The sequence below is a fragment of the Temnothorax americanus genome, unplaced genomic scaffold, assembly GCF_048541705.1.
Source record: "Temnothorax americanus isolate GAGA-0224 unplaced genomic scaffold, ASM4854170v1 Scaffold3, whole genome shotgun sequence".
In the NCBI taxonomy this organism is placed as follows: Eukaryota; Metazoa; Arthropoda; class Insecta; order Hymenoptera; family Formicidae; genus Temnothorax; species Temnothorax americanus.
This window is the reverse complement of record NW_027509442.1, coordinates 3,458,671-3,485,018: the sequence shown is the minus strand read 5'-3', so window position 1 is coordinate 3,485,018 and position 26,348 is coordinate 3,458,671. Positions and strand designations below refer to the sequence as shown.

The window sequence follows — 26,348 nt, the reverse complement described above, 5'->3', positions numbered from 1 at the left end:
GCGAAACTAGGTCCACCCCCACCTCCCCTCTGCTTTCGGGGGATGTGCGGTAGCCCGTTCCTTGTTTACGTGTATACTGTTTATGCATACACAATATATATGTCGAAATAGTTCACGCATACACTTTCCACGCGAACCTAGGTCTACCCCCACCCTCCCCTTGCTTTCGGGGGAGGTGCGGTAGCCCCTTTCTCGCTTACGTGTGTACTGTTTATGCACACACAATATATATGTCGAAATAGTTCACGCATACACTTTCCACGCGAACCTAGGTCCACCCCCACCCTCCCCCTGCTTTCGGGGGAGGTGCGGTAGCCCCTTTCTCGCTTACGTGTGTACTGTTTATGCACACACAATATATATGTCGCTACCGCACATCCCCTGAAAGCAGGGGGAGGGTGGGGGTGGACCTAGGTTCGCGTGGAAAGTGTATGCGTGAACTATTTCGACATATATATTGTGTATGCATAAACAGTATACACGTAAACAAGAAACGGGCTACCGCACATCCCCCGAAAGCAGGGGGAGGGTGGGAGTGGACCTAGGTTCGCGTGGAAAGTGTATGCGTGAACTATTTCGACATATATATTGTGTATGCATAAACAGTATACACGTAAACAAGGAACGGGCTACCGCACATCCCCCGAAAGCAGGGGGAGGGTGGGGGTGGACCTAGGTTCGCGTGGAAAGTGTATGCGTGAACTTTTCAATACTCAAAATAGCTGCTATATTTTCCAAACTTTTTTTGTTTATAACTTTTTAACGAGTAACGAGCGACGGCTAAAACCTTCCGAAAATCATTCAGGAGGGTGACCTTGACAACATATGTCAAGGTCAAGGTCATTGGGGCTGGGTCCGCTATTATACATATTTACCAAGTGTTTAAAGCGCGTCATCTAACTTATGTACAATAGATTAAATGACGCTTTTTTTTTAACGAAAATCACAACCTCTATAAAGCAGGACATACACACATGTGTGTGTGCCCTGCTTTAACGAAAATCATTAAACAGATAAATCGTGCAGAATAACCAAGCATCTCGATTCAAGCAATTAGGTCTCACGCTTAGAGTTTCTTTAATTTAATTATGCGGGGGAAGCACACACACACACACACACACACACACACACACACATACCTACACACACACACACACACACACACACACACACACACACACACCCGGGGGGTGCGAGGGGGGGCCTTCGGCGAAATTATAAAGCACATGCATGCTTCCCACGCATAATTAAACTAAAGAAACTCTCAGCGTGAGACCTAACTGCTTGAATCGAGATGCTTGGTTATTCTGCACGATTGATTCATTTAAAATTGGCGCAGTTTTACATGCGCGTGCGACCACTGAGCATGCGCATGTGGCCGCAGGGCACGTTTAGTGTTGCTACATGTCGTCGGTATGACAGGAATCATAACCTGATTCCTGTCAACTTTAACGATTAATATCTCGCGTCGCGGGGCAGAGCGACACTTTTTTCTGCCAGATTCTTTCGTTTCGTGCAAAAACGCGTCGAATGAACCTAAGTTCATCGTTTTTTGTGCTGCTGTAGCTAAACTGAAGAATTACCAATTTTACTTTACAACTTAACTGTACTTTTAAGTTGTAAAACGAGGTACACGCTGCCTACCGGCGAAGGTGGGTGCGGGAGCGGGAGGGGAGGCCGCAGACCCCCTTGCACCCCCGCGCGCGTGTGTGTGTGTGTGTGTGCATAACATCTACAATTTAATATCGTCTGGATAGTCAGGATAAACTAATAAAATCTATTAGTTTTATTGAATTATTTAATTCTTCACATTTGACAATGTATAAAATTAAAAATAGATATTCTTGTTGCATTAATTAATATGGCACTAATATATATAATCCCATGAGGTGTAATCATAGTCTTATTATTGCATGACTCTAATTGCAGTTTTAAGATTGTTGCATAATAACCAAAACGACCTGTAATTCGCCATAGCAATAGACAACAAATTAACCAGAAGTTTAACCAACGACATCTTACATTTTTTCTCCAAATTCAGAACAATCGGGAAATCACCTAGAGTACATTGGATTTCAGCAGTTATTCGCATTCGTGGTCTTATATCAAGTTCGATGAAAATGTAGAAATTAGTCCAATTAATCCCCCCCCCCCGTAGCAATTTCTTTACATTCTTTTTTCTAGGGGTTACCCCCTATACTCTGCTTCCTTTCCATTCCGCTTTTTCCTCTACGTGGGACTGCACCCTGAGACGACACAATAAATTAATCAAGTATTGCGACTTTTAAGGAGGTTGAAATATATTTTTTTATTATACTGCCAAATTATATATTTCCATATTACAATACTACTTTATATACATAAAAGATGATCAATAGCAATTCATTGTACGCCGATAAAACTTTTTACACTTTTTATTTATAAAAAAACCTACATATTAGTAATCGCTTTTAGTCGTGCATGCAAACCTACTTCTTTTTAGCCTAAAAACTTTGAAAGTACAATATAAATTAAGTTTAATGATAAAAACAAGCAACAAAAATTGTAAAACAAGTTTCCGCACATAATTTCGTTATAATCAGTAAGAAAAAAATTAACCAAAGAGACCCAGTATGCTGTTCTAAACAAATAAAAATCAAAATAACATAAGTCATCTCATGCACAACACAAATATTTATATTCAATTATTATTTTTAAGTATACTCTAATATATATATTTTTTCTCTCTCAATTCGCGATCGATATTCATTTGTATTCGAGTTACCAAGTCCTTGCAATGCAATAAATACAATAATTGTCTTTAACTCGCTTCATAATTTTATACATTGCTCGATAATAAATGGCAAATCAATGAGATCATAGTGAATTTAGAAATATTTACATCTACTCTGAGTTTTTCAATTCTCGACAAACTCTAAATTTTAAAAAATACAAATAACATATTAAGATAGACAATGCACTTATAATACAATTGATTTTATCTCCAATTTGGATCAATGTTTTTCTTTTAAAGAAAATAAATTGAAGAAAACTATTACTCAACTGGCATTACTCAAAATTTGTATTTGGTGTGAGTATTCGTTGTTTTAGCCGTTCAAATTTATCGTTAAAAGTCTAATTTTATCAAGCGGTTAAAACTATATTTGTTTATAGACTTTGTATATGATTTTGATCGCGGAACAGAAAAAAATGTCGTAATTTTATTTTTTGATAAATCATAATATTTAGAATAATCAGAACAATTTCCAGCGTGGAAGATACATACCAAATACTTCACAAATATTGACTAGGTTTACCTTTACAAGATATAATGCAAATAACGAGCTGATCATAACAATCAAAAACAAGAGTTATTTATATAATTAATATCATATTTTTCATTTTCAACTTTACAAATTCAAAATATGTGTATACAGAATGGTCCATTGCAACTGGATAGTATTTTAACGGTAGATACTATAAATCTAAAATTAAAAAGCCAATAATTTTTTTATCGAGTAACTAATATATTTCGTGAGTCAAAAGCGATTAAAGGATTTTTTATGGATCCAAAATTTCGGAAACGTAAATAAATACCAAAATATTACTCATCTTAGAAAAGAATCAGTTTCAAGTTTCCGTTGTCAGTAGACCACTTCGTATATCGTAGTTTGAATTACAAAATTGTTACGATAATACTACCATGTTTTTTGCAATTTTTCCTATTTAATTTCTTATTTAAATCTATATGTTATGTACGCTGAAAATAATTAATTCGACAATCCTTACTTCTAAAATTTCCGTTGATTTTATAGAATCACTGGCGAATATTCTACAAAATCGCCAACAATTTTATCACAAAACTAATTATCACTAGAATATATAAATGTACATATGTTTTTACTTTTCTATTTCTAAGGATAATTTTACATAACAATCATGATCAAAAGGCAACAGTAGACACATTAAAAAAAGTCATATTTGTTTTCAAATGATTCTAAAAATGTTCGACGTTAACAATAACATAATGCATGGAAAGTGTAATATGCGTGTTTTAAAGTTATAATCCACATTACACAACTTTGCGTTTTATATTACTCGAAAGACAGTTTGGTTCTGTAAATTATAAATTAACAAAAAAGTCTACTCTGGTAAGATAAAAGTCAACGAAGAATACTGGAAATTGAATTCTGACTTTACACTAAATAAAATTACAAACAACATTACAGCATCCTTATATGGCTTGAACGATATTTTATTAAGCCTTTCCAATTTTCTAGAATAATTATACTATACCTGAGAAACGAACATCTCACATTTATGCCAGAAGACAGCTAAGAGACTGGCTTTCATCTATTTCATATAGGTTTCTTCGTATTTTGCAAATCAATTCGTACGCAAATAAGAAACAGATTAAACATACTCCTCGTCCTCATCCATGAACTACGATTGACATCGTCATTCTACCACATTCCGCTTATTGATTTTGCGTTCGTCGTTCTCCAATGATATTTTCTAATTTCCGTGCAACAAAAGTTGCAGTTTTTTTAGGAGATGAACCTTCCGTCATTTCTACATCCGTGTCATCGGTAAGTAATCGCTTTCCTACACTTTTTTTCGCGTTCACAGAAATCATCTTATTGATAGCTTCTAAATCCTGAAAAATGTATCAATTATATAAGAACAAAGAAGAATCAATTTTCACAAAAATCCATAGATTTAAAAGTTAATTATAAAACTTTATATTTTAAATTTTAAAAATATATATCTTACCTTAGCAGGGCTACGACTGAAGCAATAACTTAATTGCGGCGCCGGTGATGCACTGATAGCCTTCGGATCTAGAGTGTGCGTCATAATACTACTAGTGACACGTCTCACTGGAGAATTAGCAGGTGTCTTTCCTTTCGGTAAAGGACTCAACGAGAGATTCATGACGTTACCGCGAACCGATCCGAATTTGTTTGCAAATTCCTGGACCTGCGGAACATACATCGTGTTATAGAACTCGATTAGGTGGCGGCGTATCTCTCCATTCAAGTTTGGCGACGTTCCGGCCATATTTGTCGGCGTTGGTGGAGTTATATTTTCCTCTAACATAGTATTATCCTCCGATCTTTCGTTACCAGTTGTCCCTGGATCACCGTCATTAGAAACTTTTTCGATAAGCACCGATCTATGTATATGTGACTCGGCCTGCGGTTGTAGATGATAACACCGAATGATTTCCGTGAACGAGTTTCTCTCCATCCTGACCAGTTTAGATATTACATAAATTGCACACATCAAGATCTGATCGAGATGCCGGTCCTTCATCAATTTGGTACGTTCCTTAATGGAGTATTCGAAGATTGTCCATATCTTTTTCTTATCGTTATCCGATATCTCCAATGAATTGCACAAGTCCTGCATACGTACACACGCAAGATTGTAGAACTTTCGGAAGAACAGTGCAACGGAGCCCGTTCTTAATACAGGTTGACCAGAAGCGTTCGGGTCAGTAGTTTCCAAAGTGCCAGGCAAAGAAACTTCCTCACAACTCGGCACATCGTCCGGCAAAGACTCGATGATTTGCCACAAAGGACTATCACTTTGCCAAGCCAAGGACTCCAGAATCTTCTCTTCGATCTGATTCAAGTGCTTGACAACATCTAGCGACAATTGATCTTTGGCTCTTACTATAATTTCTATGACCTTATAGAAATAGTAAGCGTCCAGATTCAAAGCCTTCAATATCCAGGGAAATATCTTATCATTGCTTTTGTATGAATATATAACTATTTCAAGACAGCAGGCAAAAAGACATTGGATAAAGACTTCGTTCAAAAGAAGATTCTGCAACAAATAATTATTATATAAGATATAAAAACTACTTAATAAATGCTACTTCAATAATTTTTTTATCTATAATTATCTCCATTTGTATAAACTTACAGTTACGTCATCATTCGGTTTTTTGCGTTTCTCGTCGTTTAAAATCATTTCTAGAAGTTTGTAAAACAGGATTCGTCCCATGAGAAGGCTCTTGTCCTCGACTGTGGTCTTCATGTTGAAGCAGTAGGATTCGAAGCCGTTCTTGGCCGCGATCGTCTCCTTTTGCTTTTCGTCCTCGGTGCGGTACCTCTCCGCCTCGTTCACCATCCTCTCAATATCCTCCTTGCTGAGTCGACCCTTGTCGTTGGTGATGGTGATGGTGATCTTGTTCTCCTTGCCAGTGGACTTGTCCACGGCGGAGACGTTGAGGATACCGTTCGCGTCGATGTCGAGGGTAACCTCGATCTGAGGAACTCCACGAGGTGCTGGGGGGATACCGCTAAGCTCGAATTTGCCCAGCAGATTGTTGTCCTTGGTCATGGCGCGCTCACCCTCGTACACTTGTGTAAGGAAAGCCCTTTTGAATAGAAGTTAGTGGGCTTGGTGTCAGGATTGAGGGCAGCTAGAAAGGATCTCCACAGGGACGAGTAATCAAGGAACACGCAACTTGAGCACAGGACTTTATTCCGATATAATTGGAGTAGCGAGCGTTACGTGTGACCTGGTCGGCGGTCGGCGGTCGGCGGTCGTGAGCGAAGTGTTTGGATTTTGGATTGGAAATTGGAAGTGTTGCAGGTTGCAGCTTGCAGCCGCTGCTGCCGCTACCGAAATCCCGCGCGCAACCTGAGCGCCGCCCGCCAATCAGCGTCCTTCGCCAATGGGCGTTGCCGTCGCGAACGCCATCTCGAACCGCGCGCAATATGAATGAGGCCTACGACCTTGGCGCTGACGTTTACACTTGAATCAACACGCCAGGTGGACACTCGCGTAAACGTATAGTATATGGATCTTGGTTCAAAAATTGATGAAAAGATCGAGTTTCGCGAATTTTTTATCATGATTACCAATTTCTGTTTGAGTGCAAGCGAGTGCGGGTCGTGCGGGAGAGTGCAGCTGAACGCTGAACACGTTGCCCCTACGCCACTCTACGGCCCTACGGATCGGGAGTGTGGTATGGTTCGTCGGAGTCGTTACGTGCGACACGGTTTTATTCGCTTTTCTCCGGACATTTCTTATCAGGATCAGCCCCTCGCGTCAATATGGCCTGGCTGTCCGGTCTTGCTGATAAGGCAGAGAACCTGTTAAATAAAATTGACAAAAACACCGCGGCCGTCTTGAATAAAGATAAATACGAGATGCCGCAGGGTCATCTGTCAGAAGTTACGTGGCTCTCTCCGGAATCTGGGTAATTGCGTTCATGTCAATCTCCTAGGTTATTACTGTTGGTTGAATATTTGGATTAGTTGACTTCACTTCGTGAAATTCGTCATTCGTCATTTCACTTTTATTTGTACACACAACGTAAAATAATATAAATAATAATTTATTTATTCCACCAAAATGTCGCTTGCGCTTTCATCAGATTTTAAACATATTGCTGATGAAAAAGCGATCAATGAAAAAAAATATTTTCTAAAAAAATGAACGTATTACAGAGGTAAAAAAGTGCATGAAAATATAACGAGCTGTTCTTTTGATTCAGGTTAAACGGTAGTACGCCCAAGACGCCTCTATTGGGATTGTCGGAGCATATTCTCTATGCAGCTCCTACTTCAAGTTTAACGTCGGTGAATATGTTAAATGTAACGGCACCTAAAGAGGACGCGCTATTTACATACTTGAATACGCCTGACCCGAGTCCGAAGAGAACAGCGGAATCCTATAAATCACTCTCAACTACTTCATCGTTATTGGTAGAACATCCTACTGACGACACAGACTCGGATCTATCGATTCAGAGTGATCGGATTAGTCCAACTCCGTCTCATGTTTCAATAGAAATGGTACCCAACGCTTTGGACGATAAAGACGCTGAGATAAGTACGGAGAATGCAAATTTATATCCATATAATGAAGCGCAGACCTTGGATTGTGGAAATCTGGATAAGTCGACGACGGAAGCTATACAGAATGGTACGTCTTAATTTTTACATTTTTACATCAATTTGATTTGTAGCGTATTATTTTCTACGTATATTTTGCATTTTTACATTGTAGAACACAGTAATGCGGAAGAACATTCAGATATATTCTGTCCCCAGCCCAGATATAAAATAAAGTCAAACGGTGTAAAAACGGATAATTTAGATAATCCAATTGATTCAGCGGACAAACGAAAATATACAAGAGAGATGGAAAGGCACCTGGAAAAACAAAATGAATTCCCTGGGAAACAAACAGACTGTCAGAAAGAAATCGTGGTTTTAAATGAACAATTGAAAACTTTGGAAGTAGAAAAGTTAGAGCAGTCAAAGCAAATAATAGATTTGCAGTCTGTTATTGACAGGAAAGGGCAGGAATTAAACTCGATTAGATCGGAACTGGAACAGCATAAGGCCAGAGCGCTGAGAACTTTACAAGAAAAGGAAAAACTCATAACAGAACTGAAAAGCAACGCACCAACAGCTATGGATGAAGCCACGATCATGGAGTTGAATCAATTAAAGTAACGTCAATTAACATTTTTACAACTGTGTAATGTTAACATCCGACAGTCGATCTATGAACTCGATTTAATAATCTATTTTATCAAATCACAGGCAGGAACGTGACAGTGTTAGGGAGGAAAATCAGCAAATGTGTCAGCAGCTGAAAATGCTGAGGGAAGAGTTGATAAATGCAGATCTGAACTTGGAAAAGATAAGACAAAAGTCAGCCGAGACAAATCTACAAAATCAAGAGATTCTTGCTAGTGAAAGACGTCGAAGATTAGAAGCGGAAGAAGATATAAGATTGCGTTCAGAGGTAAATCACATTTTTTTTTGCATCTCTACAAATATCACATCTCTAAGTCATTGAATTAATAAATCAAAAGGGTTGAAAATACAAATGTTTTAGGAAACAAGATCCTTGAAAGATGAACTAATTAGTCAACGTAATGGATTTAGTTTACAATTACAAAATCAGAATTCGGAGATTTCTAAGCTTAAGTTGCAATTATCTGTATCGACGACGCCGAGCAACGAAATGGATTCGAGAATAGCGTCTCTTACCCAAACTCTGGTTCTAAAACAGCAAGCATTGGAATGTTTAACGACAGAAAGAAATGCGTTACGTCTCCAGCTTGAGAAGATTGAGGTAAATATAAAATAGCTTATACATTTTTATAGAGACTTTTTTTGTTTGATATATTTACAAATGAAATTTTAAATTTTGATATTGTAAAATTTAGTATTTTAAAATATGTTTTTCTCTAAAGAATGTTTTTGTGGTCTTTATGTACGTACGTACGTACTAACAACAGTCTTCTTAACAGCATGAATATAGAAATGCTGCAGGCAATTTACGGAGAAACATATCGTACAATAATATAAACGATACGGACGATGCGAAAGCTCAAGTTCCCACGTTTTTAATAGAAACACCGTTCGATACCAGCGTTGCTAGAAGAGTAAAAAGAGCTTATTCTTCATTGGATGCTATAAGTGTTCGAACAGGAGTATTTTTAAGGAGATATCCATTAGCTAGAATTTTAGTACTGATTTATATGGTAAGTATACGCATACGTATTAATTGTTATAATATAAATACTGTTAAAAAACGCAATATGTATTTTTATAGGCACTACTCCATTTGTGGGTTTTGGTAGTTCTCTTATCTCAATCACCGGAAGCCCATTGATAAAAATTAGTACTACAAATCTTAAAGTAAAAAAAAAGATATATTTAAAGGAATTTCACAATTTTTTTGTGAATATCAGAAAGCAATATTTGAGGGATTAGATCTTGTACAGTTTAACACAGCATATCTTAATCTATAAAATTATTGTTGAATAAACATTCAAATAAAATATAGTGATAAATCAGTGATAGTCATAAAGTATTATGATTGTAAAATTGTCTTTATTTTTTTACTACATATTTAAAAGGGTACAATGTTACAAGACTACAAATATATATGGGCAGCATTTAAAATAAAATTAACTGGTGTAGAATTGAAGGATGTAAATAAGTTATTATATATTACTTTGTTGCAGTAATATAATCATTAATTATAATCGAGTTTACAATTTTTATAACAATAAAAATTCTGTTCTTTCTTTAAAGTCTTGGGGAATGCACAATATATATACCAAGTATATACTCTTTCAATTATTTTTAAGTCATACAAGCTATACAAAATATATTGGTATACGATATAATTATGAATATTGCTCTGTTAAATACTAACTTCTTATTACAATATTTGATTCCGTTTTTTTCCAATAGCGATATTAGAAATAATTAAGCACAGTGATATGACGAGACATTATTTGTAAATATTTTTATGTATTAAATACATTTTTTAATGTATTTAATGTATAATGGGTTTATTCTCGTGCATGCACGCACGCACATATGCATGCATACGCACATACACATACGCACATGTCCATCTCATATGTAAGATCAAATTCATAAAATATTTTGTAATCATGTCGACAATAAAAGATTCTTATCTAATGTAAATACAGTAAATATTACGACAGACATTAGGTCTAATCACTACATTGAATCTAAATATTATCTAATCGTCGCTTATTATAGATGTATATTTGTATTGCTCCAGTGATTGGAAAGTGTGGCGTACATGCACCTTAGGCACAAATTCTCTCTATTCGCATACGTTTGATTGAATAATGCTAAAAGGATATTTATCACATGACTTTCAGTATGAAGTTATTAATTATATATTCTTGAAATATATATATATATATATATGTATATATATGTACTATGAGATTTTATCACACAATTCTAAAATAGATTAAATGCGGTATTAACATTGCTTTCAATTTGTTAGTTATATAGGTATCTCAAAATACACTACGATCATAAAATAAATAAGGATTTATTACATATGAGAGATATCAAATCTCTTCTTTATAGCTATATGTTATACTTACATCATCATTCCTAATAGCTAAACTCGTAAAATAATCGTCAAATTGAAATCAAATTAAAATTTCCAAAAATTTTGCGTACGTCAAGCTGGAACGTTGTGCGCCAAATTACTGGAAGAATATCACATAAAAATTGTTGACAAAGCTTGTTCTAATCTTAAGCATGCAATTGATGATCCTAGCTTACATTTTTTACGAAACACAAAAAGTAGTCAGTGCTGAAAAGTATTAGACTGTATTTGTAAGCATCGGAGATTTATTCACGACTGGACTTAAGTCTATTGTGACCTGGTGTTAATTTCTGCCGTAAATATCAATTCCATCGCTCTCTTTCTTTTTCATAAAAAGAATTCATCATATTTCTCGACGCGTTAACGATTATGTGATTATCTATGACAACTGTCACGCACATTCAAAACTAAAATTTTTGCGTAAAATTACGTATCTTCGGTACAGCTACAGAAATCTGTTTGACAAAACAGCCACGCAAGTTAGGTAAAATATTGCAAAGAAGATAATGTGGGTGTAAATACAGACTTCACAGCCATGTAACAGTAACAGGGTACGCTCGATTAATGTTTAAATTGGTAGATCGGATGTTACTAATGTTCCATCAAAAATCCGAGAGAAAATCTTCTTTCAACTGACTTTGTGACTCTAATATTATTATGATTACATAGTATATACCGAAACAATATTGTAGTACAATAATTGTACGAGTAATGTCACGAGGATTTGCAAATGTTACGAGAATCTAATTAAAATCGATCTCGTCAACCGTTTTATTCGGCATCGTTGATGATTGGAAATAATGAAAAAGAGTTGAAAATTTCGTAAAATTTTTTTTCCAACTCAAACCAGCAGCGATCGGTTAAAGTTTTTATTCAGCTGCTCTTTAGTTGGATACCCCGTCGTACTTTTTTCATTTTTTTAATATTTATGTAACTCCTTTCCCTCCACCTTCGGGAATTTTAGAAATATCTCAAGATACAATAAACGTCAGATAATTACAAATGTAAACGGGGCGGCCCGGAAATGTATTATAACGTTTCTGCAACGTTTCTATGTTCCATTCTGCGATAAGCGGAAATCACCGGAAATCAAAGCGTAAATTAGCATTGCAAAGTGTCTCGATTATTCAAAACAGCTTTTCAACGTGTAACTTATAAATCGAATTGCGTATAACATTGTAACATTATTCGTTCCTTTACTTCAGCATCAATTAGCATTGTCAATAGCAGACTGATTTCCGTAAACGACCATTCTACCTCTCCAATAATCGATTACCAATGAAAAATCGTGTAAGGCTTAACTGCCAGGATCCTAATGAACTAGATTAATTAATGGCGTTATTCCCGTATCTTACACTACTCGAAGCGATTATATTAACACTCTCTTGTATAAATGCTCGTGCCATCTAAACGTTTAACAAGTATCTGACGTTTAATCAAGGGATTACTTGTCGCTCTGACACACGGTTAATTTTAAATCCTCCAAAAGAAGCAAATCTCATTTGTTTCGATATCTGAAACAGTGAAAGTCTAAACGTTGGAAAAAAAGTGCACGAGTTCTGCCAGCGTATATTAACATCCAAGAATAATTTTCCTCGCTATATCTGAGAATTATTATGTAATAAGACGCGATTACATCGGGATCTCCCTTGTTTTATACAAAATTTCCGCGCGCAGCGAAATCGCTCGTCTCTCTCATCGAGAGCTTCGTTCTGACATTTCAGCGCAGCATTAAATTCTTTAGTCTAAAGTTTGGATCGAACTTGTTAACGCGAAGCAATTTATTTGTTCAGTGAAATCTCTATCGCTCTAAATACTATATATAGATATCAAGATATCGTAACGTGAAATATACGAAGGTGGAGAGAGCGTTCCAGAATAGACAAAATTGGATGCATAGCATTGCTTTCTCCGTAAAATTGGAAGTAGAAGTCACTTTTTTTTTCATCGATTATATTATCGAAGAATGGCAATCATTCTCAATTCCTCACGTTCCAATATTCGGCGTAATCGAGCCTCAAAACTCTGTTAAATTCATCTCAATAACGCGCGACAAATATAATTATTTATCAATTATCATTTGCGAATGTCAATCCCGTCATTTATTAGCCTCTAAAGCTTAAGTTCCGAAAAGTCATTCATTCTCAACTTCCAGTTTTGAAGAGATGATTGATGCAAATTTCTCCAGCAAACGGAAAAAAATTAAAATTTCACGAAGAGATAACGTTGCAAGTTCACTTTCCAGTTAATTCTAGAGTACTCCGTACGTGAAAGCTATAATGATACTTGAGTTCTAGACACTGGGACCCTGCAGAGTAACATTGTTTATAGGAATACATTTGTCATTTTTTTTTTTTTTTTTTTTTTTACACATTACGCAGAACAGGAGAAGAGTCTATGTCGGTCGGAGTCTCTTCTCCCGAAGAGAAGTGTATTAAAATATATCTAAAGAGTCAAACATGTGTCTACATACGCGGAGTAGGTGGCGGGCGCCTAAATGACTCACCGTCTATTTACGCGCCGATCGAGAAGTTATCAATCTTCGGGTGGCGAAAGATCAACATTCGCTCCTGTCCGAATCTTCGGACTTATCGGATGAACTTGACTCGTCACTGGTGCGGTCGCAATTACCGCAACCGTATAAGGTGGCTCCGTGAAACGAATTTTTCGTCGAGACGGCTTTCTTCGCGGGGGACGAGTCCTCCGAATGCGACGGCATTCGCGATCTTCGTTGCTGACCTTCCGGATTATTTAACACGGAACTGAGGAACCGTCGCGTTTCCGCCCGCAACGCGTTCAGACGCCTCTGGAGGATACGATTGCGCCGCACGAGAATGATCGTGCGTATGACAATGCTCAAGAGATCTGCGGGAACGATTGGGAAACGTGTTAGTCGAGAATTCGTGAATCGGGTACAATGCGCGAAAATAAGATGAATCGAGCGAGGGATTTACGAGCAGGATATGAGGATTACGAAGACTGCCTCGTGGAGGGAAAAAACTTCGACAACCTTTGCTTTATCCTAACGGGGAGGGTGCAGATGCGAGAGTACAGGGCAAAATTGTCTATCTTCCTTTTCCTTTTTCTCATCATTGGATCAATTCAAATCGTCTGTTTCTCGTATACTCTTTTTCTTTTTATAAAATTACGATTTCTTTTTATGCCGACCGTAATCAAATCATAGTTTGTTTCTGAAGAGATTAAGGAAGAAATTATTAAATCGATTTAGTACTTTTGAAGAAAAAGGTACATAAAGATCGGAAAACATGATTCTATAGGAGAGCGCTTGAAAAGTTCTGATGTCATCAGATAATTGAAAAGAAGTTCGTGCAATTCTTATTATTAAAAACAAAAATCTTCCAGAAATTAACGCAACGAGTTAACGTATAGATATATACTGATTGACTAGTATGTGCGGCATGACGCAGGTTTGAACTTGCCAACTATTGCAACATAAAACAATATGATTCATATAAATGCTCTCGAAAAACTAACTGTTTCGGTCACCTGATATTTGGCGTTGCATTTCTTGGAACGATTTAGCTTTGTCTATTTTAAATCAAGGCTACAAGCTGAGGGTGCTAAATCCTGATAACAGGATTTGATGACAAATCAAATAAAAATGACAAATTTTTTAAAATTGCTTATCCATTTTTAACAGTGAGAGATATATAGTCTCTTTTTTTCCAGAAATTGAAATATATATGTCAAACAATTTTTTATAGCTCAAAACGCAAATAGCAGAAAATAATCTACTTGAAAAAAATTACAAATTAATACGTGGATTACATTTTCAAGTGCACCCTCCCTGTAAAGCGTCCTATTTGTTTTTGTCAGTTTTGCCTCTCAGTTTCGAATGAATTCACGAGACTCTTTACACAAAGGTGTCTTTTCACATTGAAAAGACGCTCATTTTCAGCGAGCAAAACTTTTTTATTTATATATATACATATAAATAAAAAATATTATTTCTGGGGTCACGTGATGTCGCTTTGACGCCAGCGTCAAAGAAATAAAGTTGAATTTGTTCAATATCCATCAGCGTTGTCGTTGAATCGTCATCGATCGTCCCGGTACAATAAAAAATGGACTTTGAATTAATTATTTTCAAGTAATATCTTCAAGTGGTAATATTTTTACAGACATATGTATATAAATAAAAAATATTATTTCTGAAGATTTTTTTGCTCGCTGAAAATGAGCGTCGAGCGTCAACACGAAAAAGAACTTTAATGGAAATTGCTTGCTTGCGAGCGACTCGAATCGAAAATGCGCGTTGCCGCGAGAATCGCTGAAAATTATCAAATAATTTCGAGATAAAATGAAATATCTCGCGTGACGTCGCGTTAGCCGATCCCTTTACCTTTTCTTCTTTCCGCAACGTGTCGTCTGTAATTCTCGTCCACGTTCATCGGGTACTCCTCGCTTCTGTCCGCTTTCACGACGGAACAATTCGGGACCGTATCCGCGTGGTCGAGTCTCCGCGAACAATGTTCGCCGGGTGGTACGAGCGTTTCGACGATCGTCCCGGTACGCAGCATCTCTTCCAACGCTAATCTCCGCCGTTTCGCGCCGTTTTCGGATCCTCGTCGGCGGCGAACGAGGGTGCTAACGGTGGTACCCGCCATCGGGAACTCCGCTACGCAAATAGTCGGCGCCATTCTCGGTGTGAGAATCCTGAAACATGAATTCCGCATTATCGTACGATATTTAATCTGGGAACGGACGCCTGATTTTTTTGCATAAATGGTCACCTGGGGTGACCATTATTTGGAGTGATTTTTATATCCCAATTAAAAATCATTGTTATTATAATTATATATTGCACATTTTTGATTGTTTTATAATTTATTAGTATTTGAGGACAATATATATGTAGATTTGCTCAACATTCTGAACTAGATTTTTTCAACTTTCCTGAAAAAAGTAAGGAGGAACAAAAAACATTTTAAAAACGAAAGAAGCACATAAAAATGGAGATATTAATTAATAAAACGCTTTTGTATTGCGGATTTTTGATGTGGGATTGCATATTTAAAGGTTCGTAAAAAGAATAGTTATTAAAACTATATACATATTATATATAATACTTATTTTATAGCAATTTAAAATAAAGTTATTCGCTACCGTAAAATCATTTGTTAAAAAATATTATATTGTGTTTTCTCGTCCAGAAATATTAAAAATAATTTATTTTTATAATATTTGTTTATTATATATTATTACAAATATATATAAGTAACATAAAGTATTTTTAAATAAAAATAAATATTTGTTAACATTTGATTTTTCTAAGCATTCACATATATGTTTTCATTAAATTGTTATTTTTTCTATTAACTGTTATAATTATACATTATTATTTATTTATTATAAAACTTAGATTATCATGTCGAATTTATAATATAAATTCGACTCTTATACTATACTTAATTTTTGTAACGTAAACGATCACCTGGGGTGATTTCTACACCTCAGTAAATTTTAATGAGTCTGCTATATGAATGTGCAGGTCTTACATAATTTTTTTTTTTTTTTTTTTTTTTTTTTTGGGGGCTGGGTCTCGGAACCTTCGAATGAAAGGTAACAGGTATGGATTCTCGATCGATAAAAGAATTACTGTTACGTAAGCTCCATTTTTTTCGACACTGGGGTGTAAAAATCACCCTAGGTGGGCGTATCCGAGTTAGTAGCGTTTAATAAAAGCAAGAATAACGTAATGTAGACGAAATACTTCGGTGAATATCGGTCGAAATACGGTAAATATTATATCAATTTTAGTATCCATTCACAAATTTACACAATCGATATATATATATATATATATATATATATATATATATATATATAATTGCATTAAAACTAAACATGCTAGTATTAATTACTATATTATTTCGTGGTATTTTTTCATTACCGAAAATTTCTTATTACTGAAAGTTACGTAAAGAATTATGAAACAGCGTAACAAAATGTTTTACAATGAATTTTCTAATAAAATGTTATAAATTGTGTTCTCACATAAAGAAGTACGACATTATTTCTCAAATAATTATAATTATAATTAACTTCTCGCCGATACGCAAGTCATAACTTTTAGAATCTTATTTGATCATTTCATGCAGAATTGCGCGAATATTGTACAAGTATTTTCTTCCCCGTCACTTGACTTATTTATATTCGGGATATATATTCAAGGTTCTATTTTAAGCGATCAAATACGTTCTAGAATAAATCTGCATTGAGCAGGGAAAAGTAATATCGCATCCATATTGCATTCCTTTCTCTCTCTCAACAAAATCCATCTCATTTTTTTTCTAAGAAATAATAAAAGTAATTTTCTTATTCCAAATTCTTATTTGGAATTCTTATTCCAAAAGATAATTATTAAAAAGTATCACTTTATTAAAGTTTTCTTCTACAATAACTTGGTCATAAAATATCGCCAGCAACATATATGGCGATGGTGCTTCATAAACGCGTGCGGCGAAGACGCGTCGCATTTGCGAAATGGACAAACCGTGTTCCCGGATATTTTAATTTCATTTATGCGCAATCCAATGCGCATGCTATGAATATTAAAAAAAAAAAATACATATATCTTCAAATTATTTGACTTGTCAATCGACAGAGTATAGTATATATCGCACTCGTGCGCGCGGTTATCGGGATCGATGAACTTCAAAAAATCAGTACGCGCGCATATAAACGACGTATACAACAATGGATCTGTCATTGTTGTTTTATCACTTCCGCAAAACGCCGCTCGGTCGAGTGGCGTCTGGCGCGCGCGCGCGTCTTAATGTCTCGCTATATTGACTACGGAATAACATCCGGCGTTTTGACGACGACCTATGTATCCTGCACGTGGGGTATCCTTCCGCCGCCGCCGCCGCCCGATGCGATCGATGCAGGCGATGACCTGATTACCGCCGACGTCACTACGTCACTGCACGTGCCTGCACCGAAATAATGCCAAAGCCTCACGACTCCCACTCGTGGCGCGGCGCGTATATTTGAGATTGTTTTGACCTCGAATCCTCCACCACGTGCGAGGCGTGACGCGCGCGCGCGCGCGCGCGTGCACGTATATCCGCGACCGTATGATACGGTACGTGCAAGGAGTCCTTGACACATCGGTGGTGCGTGGAAACCCGAGCAGGTAAAGAGCATCTGCATCGCGCGGCACGCGCGCGCGCGCCTGTGCATTTCACTCTCTGTATTATTTATGCCGCTTTATTTTCGCGCGAATTTTTACGACCCCTTGCGCAGTCTTGCGTTACATCCGTGCTTCATCACGTTCATATATATACATATATTTCTTATTTGTCAGATTTTATATATATTCACAAAATTATTTATCATATTTTATTTATTTTATTTATATTATATATACTTTTTTTTTTTATACATATTATTATTATATTTATATGTTATTTTATGCTATGTATAAAATTATATGTATAATTTAATAAATAAATGTAAAATGTGACGAATAAAAAATATATATACATATAAATGCGAAATTATATATATCGAAGAAAAACTAGTTCTCGAAGTGTATATCCTTGATCGCGGGGATACACACACACGCACACACACACACGTCCAAGGGTATACACGCTTCGAGTATATTAAAGTTATTTTTCAAAACATAAGAATAAAAGATGCTAAAAATAGTGTTCTTTATTCATCGCCGTCCGCACCGACGTGAATAATGGAAAAATTAATATTACGAGGGATGAATCGCACGATTATATATACGATGAGTCTACACCGACGCGATATCGTGAAATATAATTTTAACCACTATCGCATCTCTCTTCTTGAGCGTATTAGAATCTTATTCATATTCCGAGTATTCCGCGAGCGCTTATTTCTTAAAGTCTCGGTGCAATACGTTCTATTTCGAATCTCCTGCCCGTATATCTCCCCAGATTCTCGCTGCATTCCGTTATTAAAACCGTTATATAGTTTATCGAACTAGATAATATAATCCATATGACGAAAGCGACGGGTTTCTCCGTACTCGCCTCTATCCGTCAACAGATAAATAATCGCGCCACTCAGCTGGTGGAATACGTAATCTGTCTTACGATTCTTTCAGGAAGACCTACTCGACTCGTCAGCATAAACACGATTTTTTTTTCCAAGCTTTGGCACGTGTCGGTGATTAACGCGCACACGCGCGCGCGCGCGCGCGCGCGTTCCCCGAACCCGTTCGAAGCAATCTATTTTGCGCTTTCCGCCGACGGTGCTGAAAATCACGCTGCGCGCGACGTGCGACGCGATGCAAGTTTAACGTGCGCGATGCGATAATTAATTGTGGCACATTCGCGGAGATTCGCGGGGAAAAACTCTCGATTGAAGCGTTAAGGTTACGCCGCGCGCCGTGTATCTTGTATCTAGAGAGCGATCTTACACGCGCGGCGGCGACGGCGAGCGACGAGGCTGACGAGGGCGGGCACGTGGAAGGCCGTCTTACGTCATCCTGCCCCGCACGCTCGCTCTATTAGCGAGAGAGAGATGCGGGGACGAATGCCTCCATTGCCTCCGCGCCCGGCGACACGCGCGTATACACGCGCCGACCTGTATATATAGACGTCGGTGTGACACGTGCGCGCACTGACATCATTCCGAGACGCCGGGAGACACGTGTTAATGAGGAAACGCGTCCGCGCGGCGCGGCGCGGCGCGGCGTCGTGCGCCTCGCGCCTCGTTGCGTGCATACGTGCAACGCGTAGAAGCTGACGACGCCGCGATTTTTCACGGCCGAGGGGAACGGATCCTTGGGGGCGGGGCGCTCGCAGGGCGAGGCCGGATATTTAATAGAACGCGCGACTATCTCCCCGAATGGCCTGAATACGTTATTCCAGACATAGATGACTGGACGATAGTTTAAAAGGGGGGAGAGGGGGAAGGGGGGAGCGTCTTATCGAACTCGAAAGTGATAACTTATATTTCGCTGTTATCCGTAACAGTGATTAGTAAACCCTGATGGATAGCTTTTTTTGGTTCTGAGATTTTTATCGTGCGTCTGATCGCGCGTGTTTTTTAATCTGCGAGTCCGCACCTTTCTGCATGGGGGGGAAGGTGCTTTTTGTATATTTTTATATTCCTCTCGTCAGACCTCTTTTTTTACTCCCTTGTACTTTCTTGTATTCCTTAGTAAAAAAATGTCTCAGAATTTTTTTACATATATTTATTAATCAGAATTTTTGTGAAAATTATTATACGTCTTCAGAATGCTCAGAATTTTTCAGATTTTTTAACATTGGAATTGGAACGTTTTTCGAAAGACCTCAGACAAAATAATAATAAAATATTTCAGACTTTTCCCGCCAACAATCTTTGTAGAAATCTGAATAAATATGAGAAAATCAGACATTTTCATACATATGCCGCGGGTACTGAAATATATTCCGAGAATCCTCATCCAAATATTTCTGAAAGTATCTGAGAAATTTCATATATTTTTTCAGAATTTTTCATGTCTTCTTACAAAATTTCTAAAAAAAAAAAAAAAAAAACAAGAAATTTTTTCACCGGGGTTATTTTATTGTACATTTTATAGTTATATATTTATTAATTGCATTTGCGGCTGCATGTCTGCAAGATTTATCAAACTTATCTTCTCGCCTTACAGCTCAGTTTCACCATTTCTATGACTTCGTGACTTTCACGAGTAAATCCCAACGCGCGTCATTACAAGTATACGATAAGTATGACAAGCGCGTTAAACGTCAACTTCTTGAAACTTTCTGCACGTAAACAAACACGACTTTGGCCAAGTTGGAATCGATTTCTTCTCTCAGAGGATGTCGAATACTCGTAGTGTTTGTGCAATTGGCCATTGAAAATGGAAGACTTTTTGTGGCGCAGTAAATGTCGATTGGGATTACTCTAACAGAATTTAAATTGGTGTTTAGTGTGCATACATATTAAGTGGTTGGAGAGATTTGCATATAAATCTATACACGTAAGAGCTACGCAGTTTAGATGAGAGAGACTTATAATATTGTAAAAAGTCTTGCGTTCTACTTTGAAAAGTAAATACTTATCGATAATTAATACACTTATATTATATTATTAACAATTTACTTTACACTAGCGTGTCATAGCGAAACTGATAACCGTTCCATGCAAATTTCTTTTTAACCTACTTAAATTATTTTTCTAGTTTCTGACGATTTCCCCCCCAATTCCACTTCTATTTCTACCCTACAATTTATTTTTAAGTATTTATTTAAAAGCTTTGTACTTATCTCTACATTTTTTCTTCTCGTCTTGCATTTCGGTTTCACGTCTAATAAGTTATCTGAATGAACGAAAACGCCGTAAGAAAAACAGAATAAAAAATTTTTATTTTATTTTACTTTAAAAAGAATAATAAATAAAATGGTATGAAATAAAAGATCATACAATTTGATATAGAAAAATGGAAAGACAGAGGCGATTTTTAACCGAAAGAATTATAATTTTTCGTGAATCGAGCAGACGCAGATAGATTCTTTAGTTAATTTTAGTTAATTTCAAACAGACTTCATATTTCAATATGAATTATAAAGATACGGAATGTCCGAAATTAGAAGATTATGACAAAATAATAGCATACATCCTTTAATATTTTCATCGAGAAAGATAGGATCCCAAATCGATCAAAGAATTTATCGTTACAAGTATAAGGATGTGAAATATGGAACAGCGTATATATATAAATTTTCATCGGAAATATATTCGTAATTCACCAACGATGTAACAAACAATTAAACGTTCATTTCTTCCGACTACACGCGGCAAATAATCATTCGATGATTGTCATCGTGACGATTCGACCATTGGTTTTGTCCGATTATTCGTCGAGACGTTAATAATCTTTGATACTTATGTGTACAAGCGTCTCTCATTTTTAAATAATTTAAATTAAATTATATTATATTATATTGCGAAAAATATTACCTCAGCCAATGGTCGAATCGTCACGATGACAATCATCGAATGATTATTTGCCACGTGTAGTCGGAAGAAATGAAAGTTTAATTGTTTATAATTTTCATGTTACGTCTGACAACGGAGTCATTAATTATACTTCTCCACGAACTCTAACTCGTAATATCTTTCAAGGAAAGATCGTTCATGACAAATTGATAAAGACTAGAGACAACGATACACACGGTGTGTATTTTTTGACGCCAGATCGCACAACAAACTAGTGAATTACTGGAAATTTTGCAAGCTGCACGATAAATATTAAAAAAACATGCATCGCAGAGTTATTGCGTTTACAGATCCCCATCGATGTAAAATATCGAAAATATAATATACGAGGAATAAATTCCGAGAGATTATATATATAAATTGTCTACACTGACGCACCGTTTAATATCGTGAACTATAATATCGGTTATTTTTGCACATTTCAAAACTTTTATTCAACGCCGGGGCATTTATCTCTGACATAGTTTTATTAAAAAACATTTGTTTTCCGCATATCCAACCGAGTTCTCTCACATTTTATTACGAGATCGTAATTTGTCAGACTTAGATATCTATATTCACGCTAATTGAACCGATCGTCACGCTCGTTAACAAATTGGAACTGGAGTAAAAGCGTTTCTCATACCCGTTTATATACCATTCAAAGGAGAGCCGTGAAAAACATAAGCCAGCACGTTGCGAGATATAGAGTAAAAACGAAAAAATATTCGGGTCGCGTGTATTATCTGACTGAACTTTATTTAAGAGTTGAACTTATCGTAGTCGCACACGATAAATGCATTTCTTGCCTTAGCGGGAACAATATTATACTGGTCGTATGAAAAAAATCTCGAATCTATTTGAGCTGAATCAGGTATACGAATATACACGCGATAATTTCCAAATTGTTCAAAGGTTCTCAGTTACCTGAGAAGCTTCAAAATGTGTCTCCAATTTTCCGTATAATCGTTGCAACAGTTATCGATATAGATATATTGCGATATTGATTTTCAATATTTGAACAGTTAACCGCTCTTTTTCCCTCCATTTTTCTTTTTTCTTCCCATTCAAATGAATTTCGCACGTATTCCGGTTCCTAACGAAATTTACTTTTATGAACTCACCTGTAATTAGTGTGATCGCACAACGCATATGTGTGATCCGTATATGAAAAACAATTGTATAAATTATTTTCGATTTTACATATTTCACATTTAACTATTAAACCCTTCGATAAATCTTTTTGCGGCGGATACGTTTCGCGTATATACATTTCGAAAAACAAAAGCAATCGGGTTCGCTTACCTCCGAATTAATTAAAATCGCGCGAATCGAACGGCTAATCGGTTCAACACAGCATTTTAGTCAAATTTAGTACGATAACTATATCAGTTTGAATTCGTAATTTCAATTTTCGATAAGAAAATTCGAATTCGACTTATATAATTCAAATTTTACATATATTCGCATATTTTTCGATTTGCTTTCACAAAATCTTCAAGATTGCGGGAAAAACGCAACCGGAAAGAACGTCAGCGTTAATCGACATCGCTCTCCCTTTTCTCACGTTCCGCGAATTTACTGGCAGATACTGAATTCCCGTTTTTTTTTTTTCCGCACACGAGAAGCCCGCGGAGAGCACACGTGGCGGCTGCAAAGTTCAACGACTCGAACTTGTGTGTCCGCACGTATTCTCTGTATAGTCAGCACGTCGCAGAAGGACGGACACGCGCATTTCTTTTTTACTCTCCATCCATTTTCTCTAGGACCCATTCTCCACCGATTTCTCAGCTCTCGCGGCTAAGATTATATTTTTACAGACATGCGCGAATTTATGGACCTTATATATGCACGCGCGAACAACGATAAGTACCGCATCCGCGACGTGAATGGGGGAAGACGAGCCAAGATTATCGATCGACGTATGCAAGGATTCAATATGTCCACGAAAATGGGAACTCTCAGTTTTTCAAGATATCTATATATATATAAGATCATTTCCACTTTCTCCACCTCGTCATATTTTATAGGTGTCGGAAATTCTTACACAATATTTAACCGGCGCGACGATAAAAACTTACGCTTGTTTATCTATTCAAATTGTAAGTTAATATTTAGACAGTAAGATTATTTGCGCGTCGTGTATGCCTAAGAGAGTTTGCACTGAAACGTCTCGGAAGTTATATTGCTTCCAATAAAGCAACTGTTTTGTACGTTTCGGTTTTAGAATCAAGTAATATCCTGATGCAAAAATGCCGCGATATTTTACGGGAGAAAAGTGAATTTTTCAGAACCCTCTGTTCGTAAAATGATTTATATGAATGCCTATTGATAATTATATGCTGTATTTATCACTGCAGTGCACAATCGAATATAATACATATTTCTAGTATATAACGAATAATGCTAAATGTGTGAAATCGAAGTGATGAAATATTTATAATGGAATTATATATCATTGCTGATTGTTTTTGTACCTTGACCTGTTTTGACCTCGAAATTTTGTATCGCGGCTCAATGAATTGGACAGCCGATAAAGAGGGGAAAAAAATCAGTTGTTTTTTTTTTTTTTTTTTTTTTTAGACGGGATCGAGGTCATATTTTGGAGATTGTCGCGAATACCGAGAATTCATATCGCGCGGAAAATAGCGCTCTTACTCCTCCTGTTGCATTTGCGTCATTCACGAGCGAAATAACGCGGGGTAGCGGAACAACGCGCGAGGCCCCTCGACGTGTCGCGAAACTCGACCTGCGCCGTGATCCCGTCGCCGTGTTCGATCCTTTCGAATATATACGAAACCGGCTTACCGGGGAGGCGCGTGCAATTTCCGGTTGCGGGATGATGGAGATGAAGACAAAAAAAGCCACACGTGTGTCGACCGACGCGCGAATTCGGCCGTGTATTTACGACACGCCGAATGGAGTTCGAAAACTCACGGACCATAAACCCTTTTTTCAGAGCAATATATATATATATATACATATGTAATAACACAATATAAATATTATAAATATATATATATATATATATATATATATATATATATATATATATATATATATATAAAGACACATAAACAAAAAAAAATTGTACATGTACACACAAATATCTATCTGTATATCTATATAATATACATATATAAATATTATGTACTTACGGAGCGGTAGAAGAAGAACTGTCACTCAACGTCGTCGTCCCTCTCTCATTGATCTACACGCGCCGATGGTCGCAAATCGACTAAACCACGCAGAGCGGTCGCCATGTTACCCCGGCCCGTGGTGTCGAGGGCACACCGACGTTGGTCACGCACGCGCGCGCTATATCGGTGAAGTACACGAGGCGAAGGCTCGAATTGACTCGGATGTATTATATCACAATGACAAAAGGGACGACACGTGCGTCCCCACCATAACGGCCCGCCGTTGCCGTTGCCGCCGCCTCCGCCTCCGCCTCCGCCTCCGCCACCCTGTCCCCGTCTCCGTCCGCGTCCTCGTCCCCGTCGCCGCCGCCGCCACCGTGTCCGCCGTGTCTGTCGTTGAGACATTTCGCGGTAATGTTGCCGCGACAAGACGGGACGGGACGACCTCGGGCCTCGGGTCCGCGATTAAGCCAGCCTCCGTCTGAATCTGAACTCCGAGCGAAAAGAAGGAAGAAGAAAGAGATTGTCTCCCCGCGGGCGGGAAAAAAAAGTCGTCGGGGAAACCGACCCGAGCATAGTGATCGTAACTTGGTAATATATGTATATGTATATATATAAGAAATGTCAACGTTAAAGTAAACGAGACTTTTTGGAACTTCGAGATACCTACTTCTGCGAAAGATATCCTCGAAGATACGTCCTTATTGTCACCCTATTCTGTAACTCTTAACGACAGTTTCGTTATCGTTTGATTTGCGTTGCGCAGCTTTTTTACCATATTATATATAATATATGTCGTTAAGAGCTACAGAATAGACCCACTCTGGCCCTTGAAAGTTGAATTCCCAGTAAAATCGCGGAGAAATTCGTACCTACGGTATCAATCCGTCTAATACGATATCGATTCTTGATACATAGGTATCTGTGAAAAATAAGACTTTCGTAAGAAAATATAGATAGATGATTCATTTCGGTAAATAAGAAATTTATTACTGGAGAGGTTTGTAAAATCGATACATGTAAATGTCGTAAACGTTTAATATTTATCTTTTAAGAATATCTCGATCGAGTTTTTTCTGTTGAAGAATTCAAAACGCCCGTCAAGGGCGCAAAGGGTCTACATAGCGCTATGATGTAAAACGTACAATTTGCGTGCTGTTGAAATACATGGAAAACATATGGAAATACATGGAGAAGAAATCCGCGAGAGGCACGCGAGGCACCTGTTTTTACGATTGTTGCAACATATGCATAAAGCGTGATACGCAGCACGATTCGCAATTTTAAAGTTATCGACAAACGTGATAAATACGCGACATTCTCGCGGTT

At 37.2% G+C, this 26,348-nt stretch overlaps 3 protein-coding genes across 7 annotated transcripts; 1 reads left to right on the top strand and 2 right to left on the bottom strand.

Moving 5' to 3' along the window:
* Positions 1–1,757: 1,757 nt before the first annotated feature.
* LOC143900591 (retinoblastoma-like protein 2) lies at positions 1,758–6,635 on the bottom strand. Its single transcript, XM_077412116.1, has 3 exons — positions 5,914–6,635; positions 4,753–5,814; positions 1,758–4,636 (listed from the first exon to the last, which is right to left on the bottom strand). Exons 1-3 carry the CDS (start codon positions 6,331–6,333, stop codon positions 4,457–4,459), a joined length of 1,662 nt encoding a protein of 553 aa, XP_077268242.1. The 5' UTR covers positions 6,334–6,635; the 3' UTR covers positions 1,758–4,456.
* Positions 6,636–6,797: 162 nt separating this feature from the next.
* Positions 6,798–9,817, top strand: Golgin84 (golgin A5). Its single transcript, XM_077412115.1, has 7 exons — positions 6,798–7,198; positions 7,496–7,926; positions 8,011–8,458; positions 8,553–8,757; positions 8,851–9,090; positions 9,269–9,502; positions 9,574–9,817. Exons 1-7 carry the CDS (start codon positions 7,053–7,055, stop codon positions 9,631–9,633), a joined length of 1,764 nt encoding a protein of 587 aa, XP_077268241.1. The 5' UTR covers positions 6,798–7,052; the 3' UTR covers positions 9,634–9,817.
* A 17-nt stretch (positions 9,818–9,834) lies between these two features.
* LOC143900596 (uncharacterized) lies at positions 9,835–25,189 on the bottom strand. Of its 5 annotated transcripts, XR_013257837.1 has the most exons (4): positions 15,269–15,904; positions 13,412–13,770; positions 10,898–11,005; positions 9,835–10,633 (listed from the first exon to the last, which is right to left on the bottom strand). XR_013257837.1 is itself a non-coding variant. In XM_077412126.1 (3 exons), exons 2-3 carry the CDS (start codon positions 15,564–15,566, stop codon positions 13,463–13,465), a joined length of 606 nt encoding a protein of 201 aa, XP_077268252.1. In that variant the 5' UTR covers positions 15,567–15,582; positions 25,038–25,189; the 3' UTR covers positions 9,835–13,462. The 5 variants fall into 5 exon arrangements, 3 of the variants coding, with proteins under 3 accessions (XP_077268252.1, XP_077268253.1, XP_077268251.1); XR_013257836.1 differs by having other exon boundaries at positions 9,835–11,005; XM_077412126.1 differs by adding an exon at positions 25,038–25,189 and having other exon boundaries at positions 9,835–13,770; positions 15,269–15,582.
* Between the last annotated feature and the right edge of the window lie 1,159 nt (positions 25,190–26,348).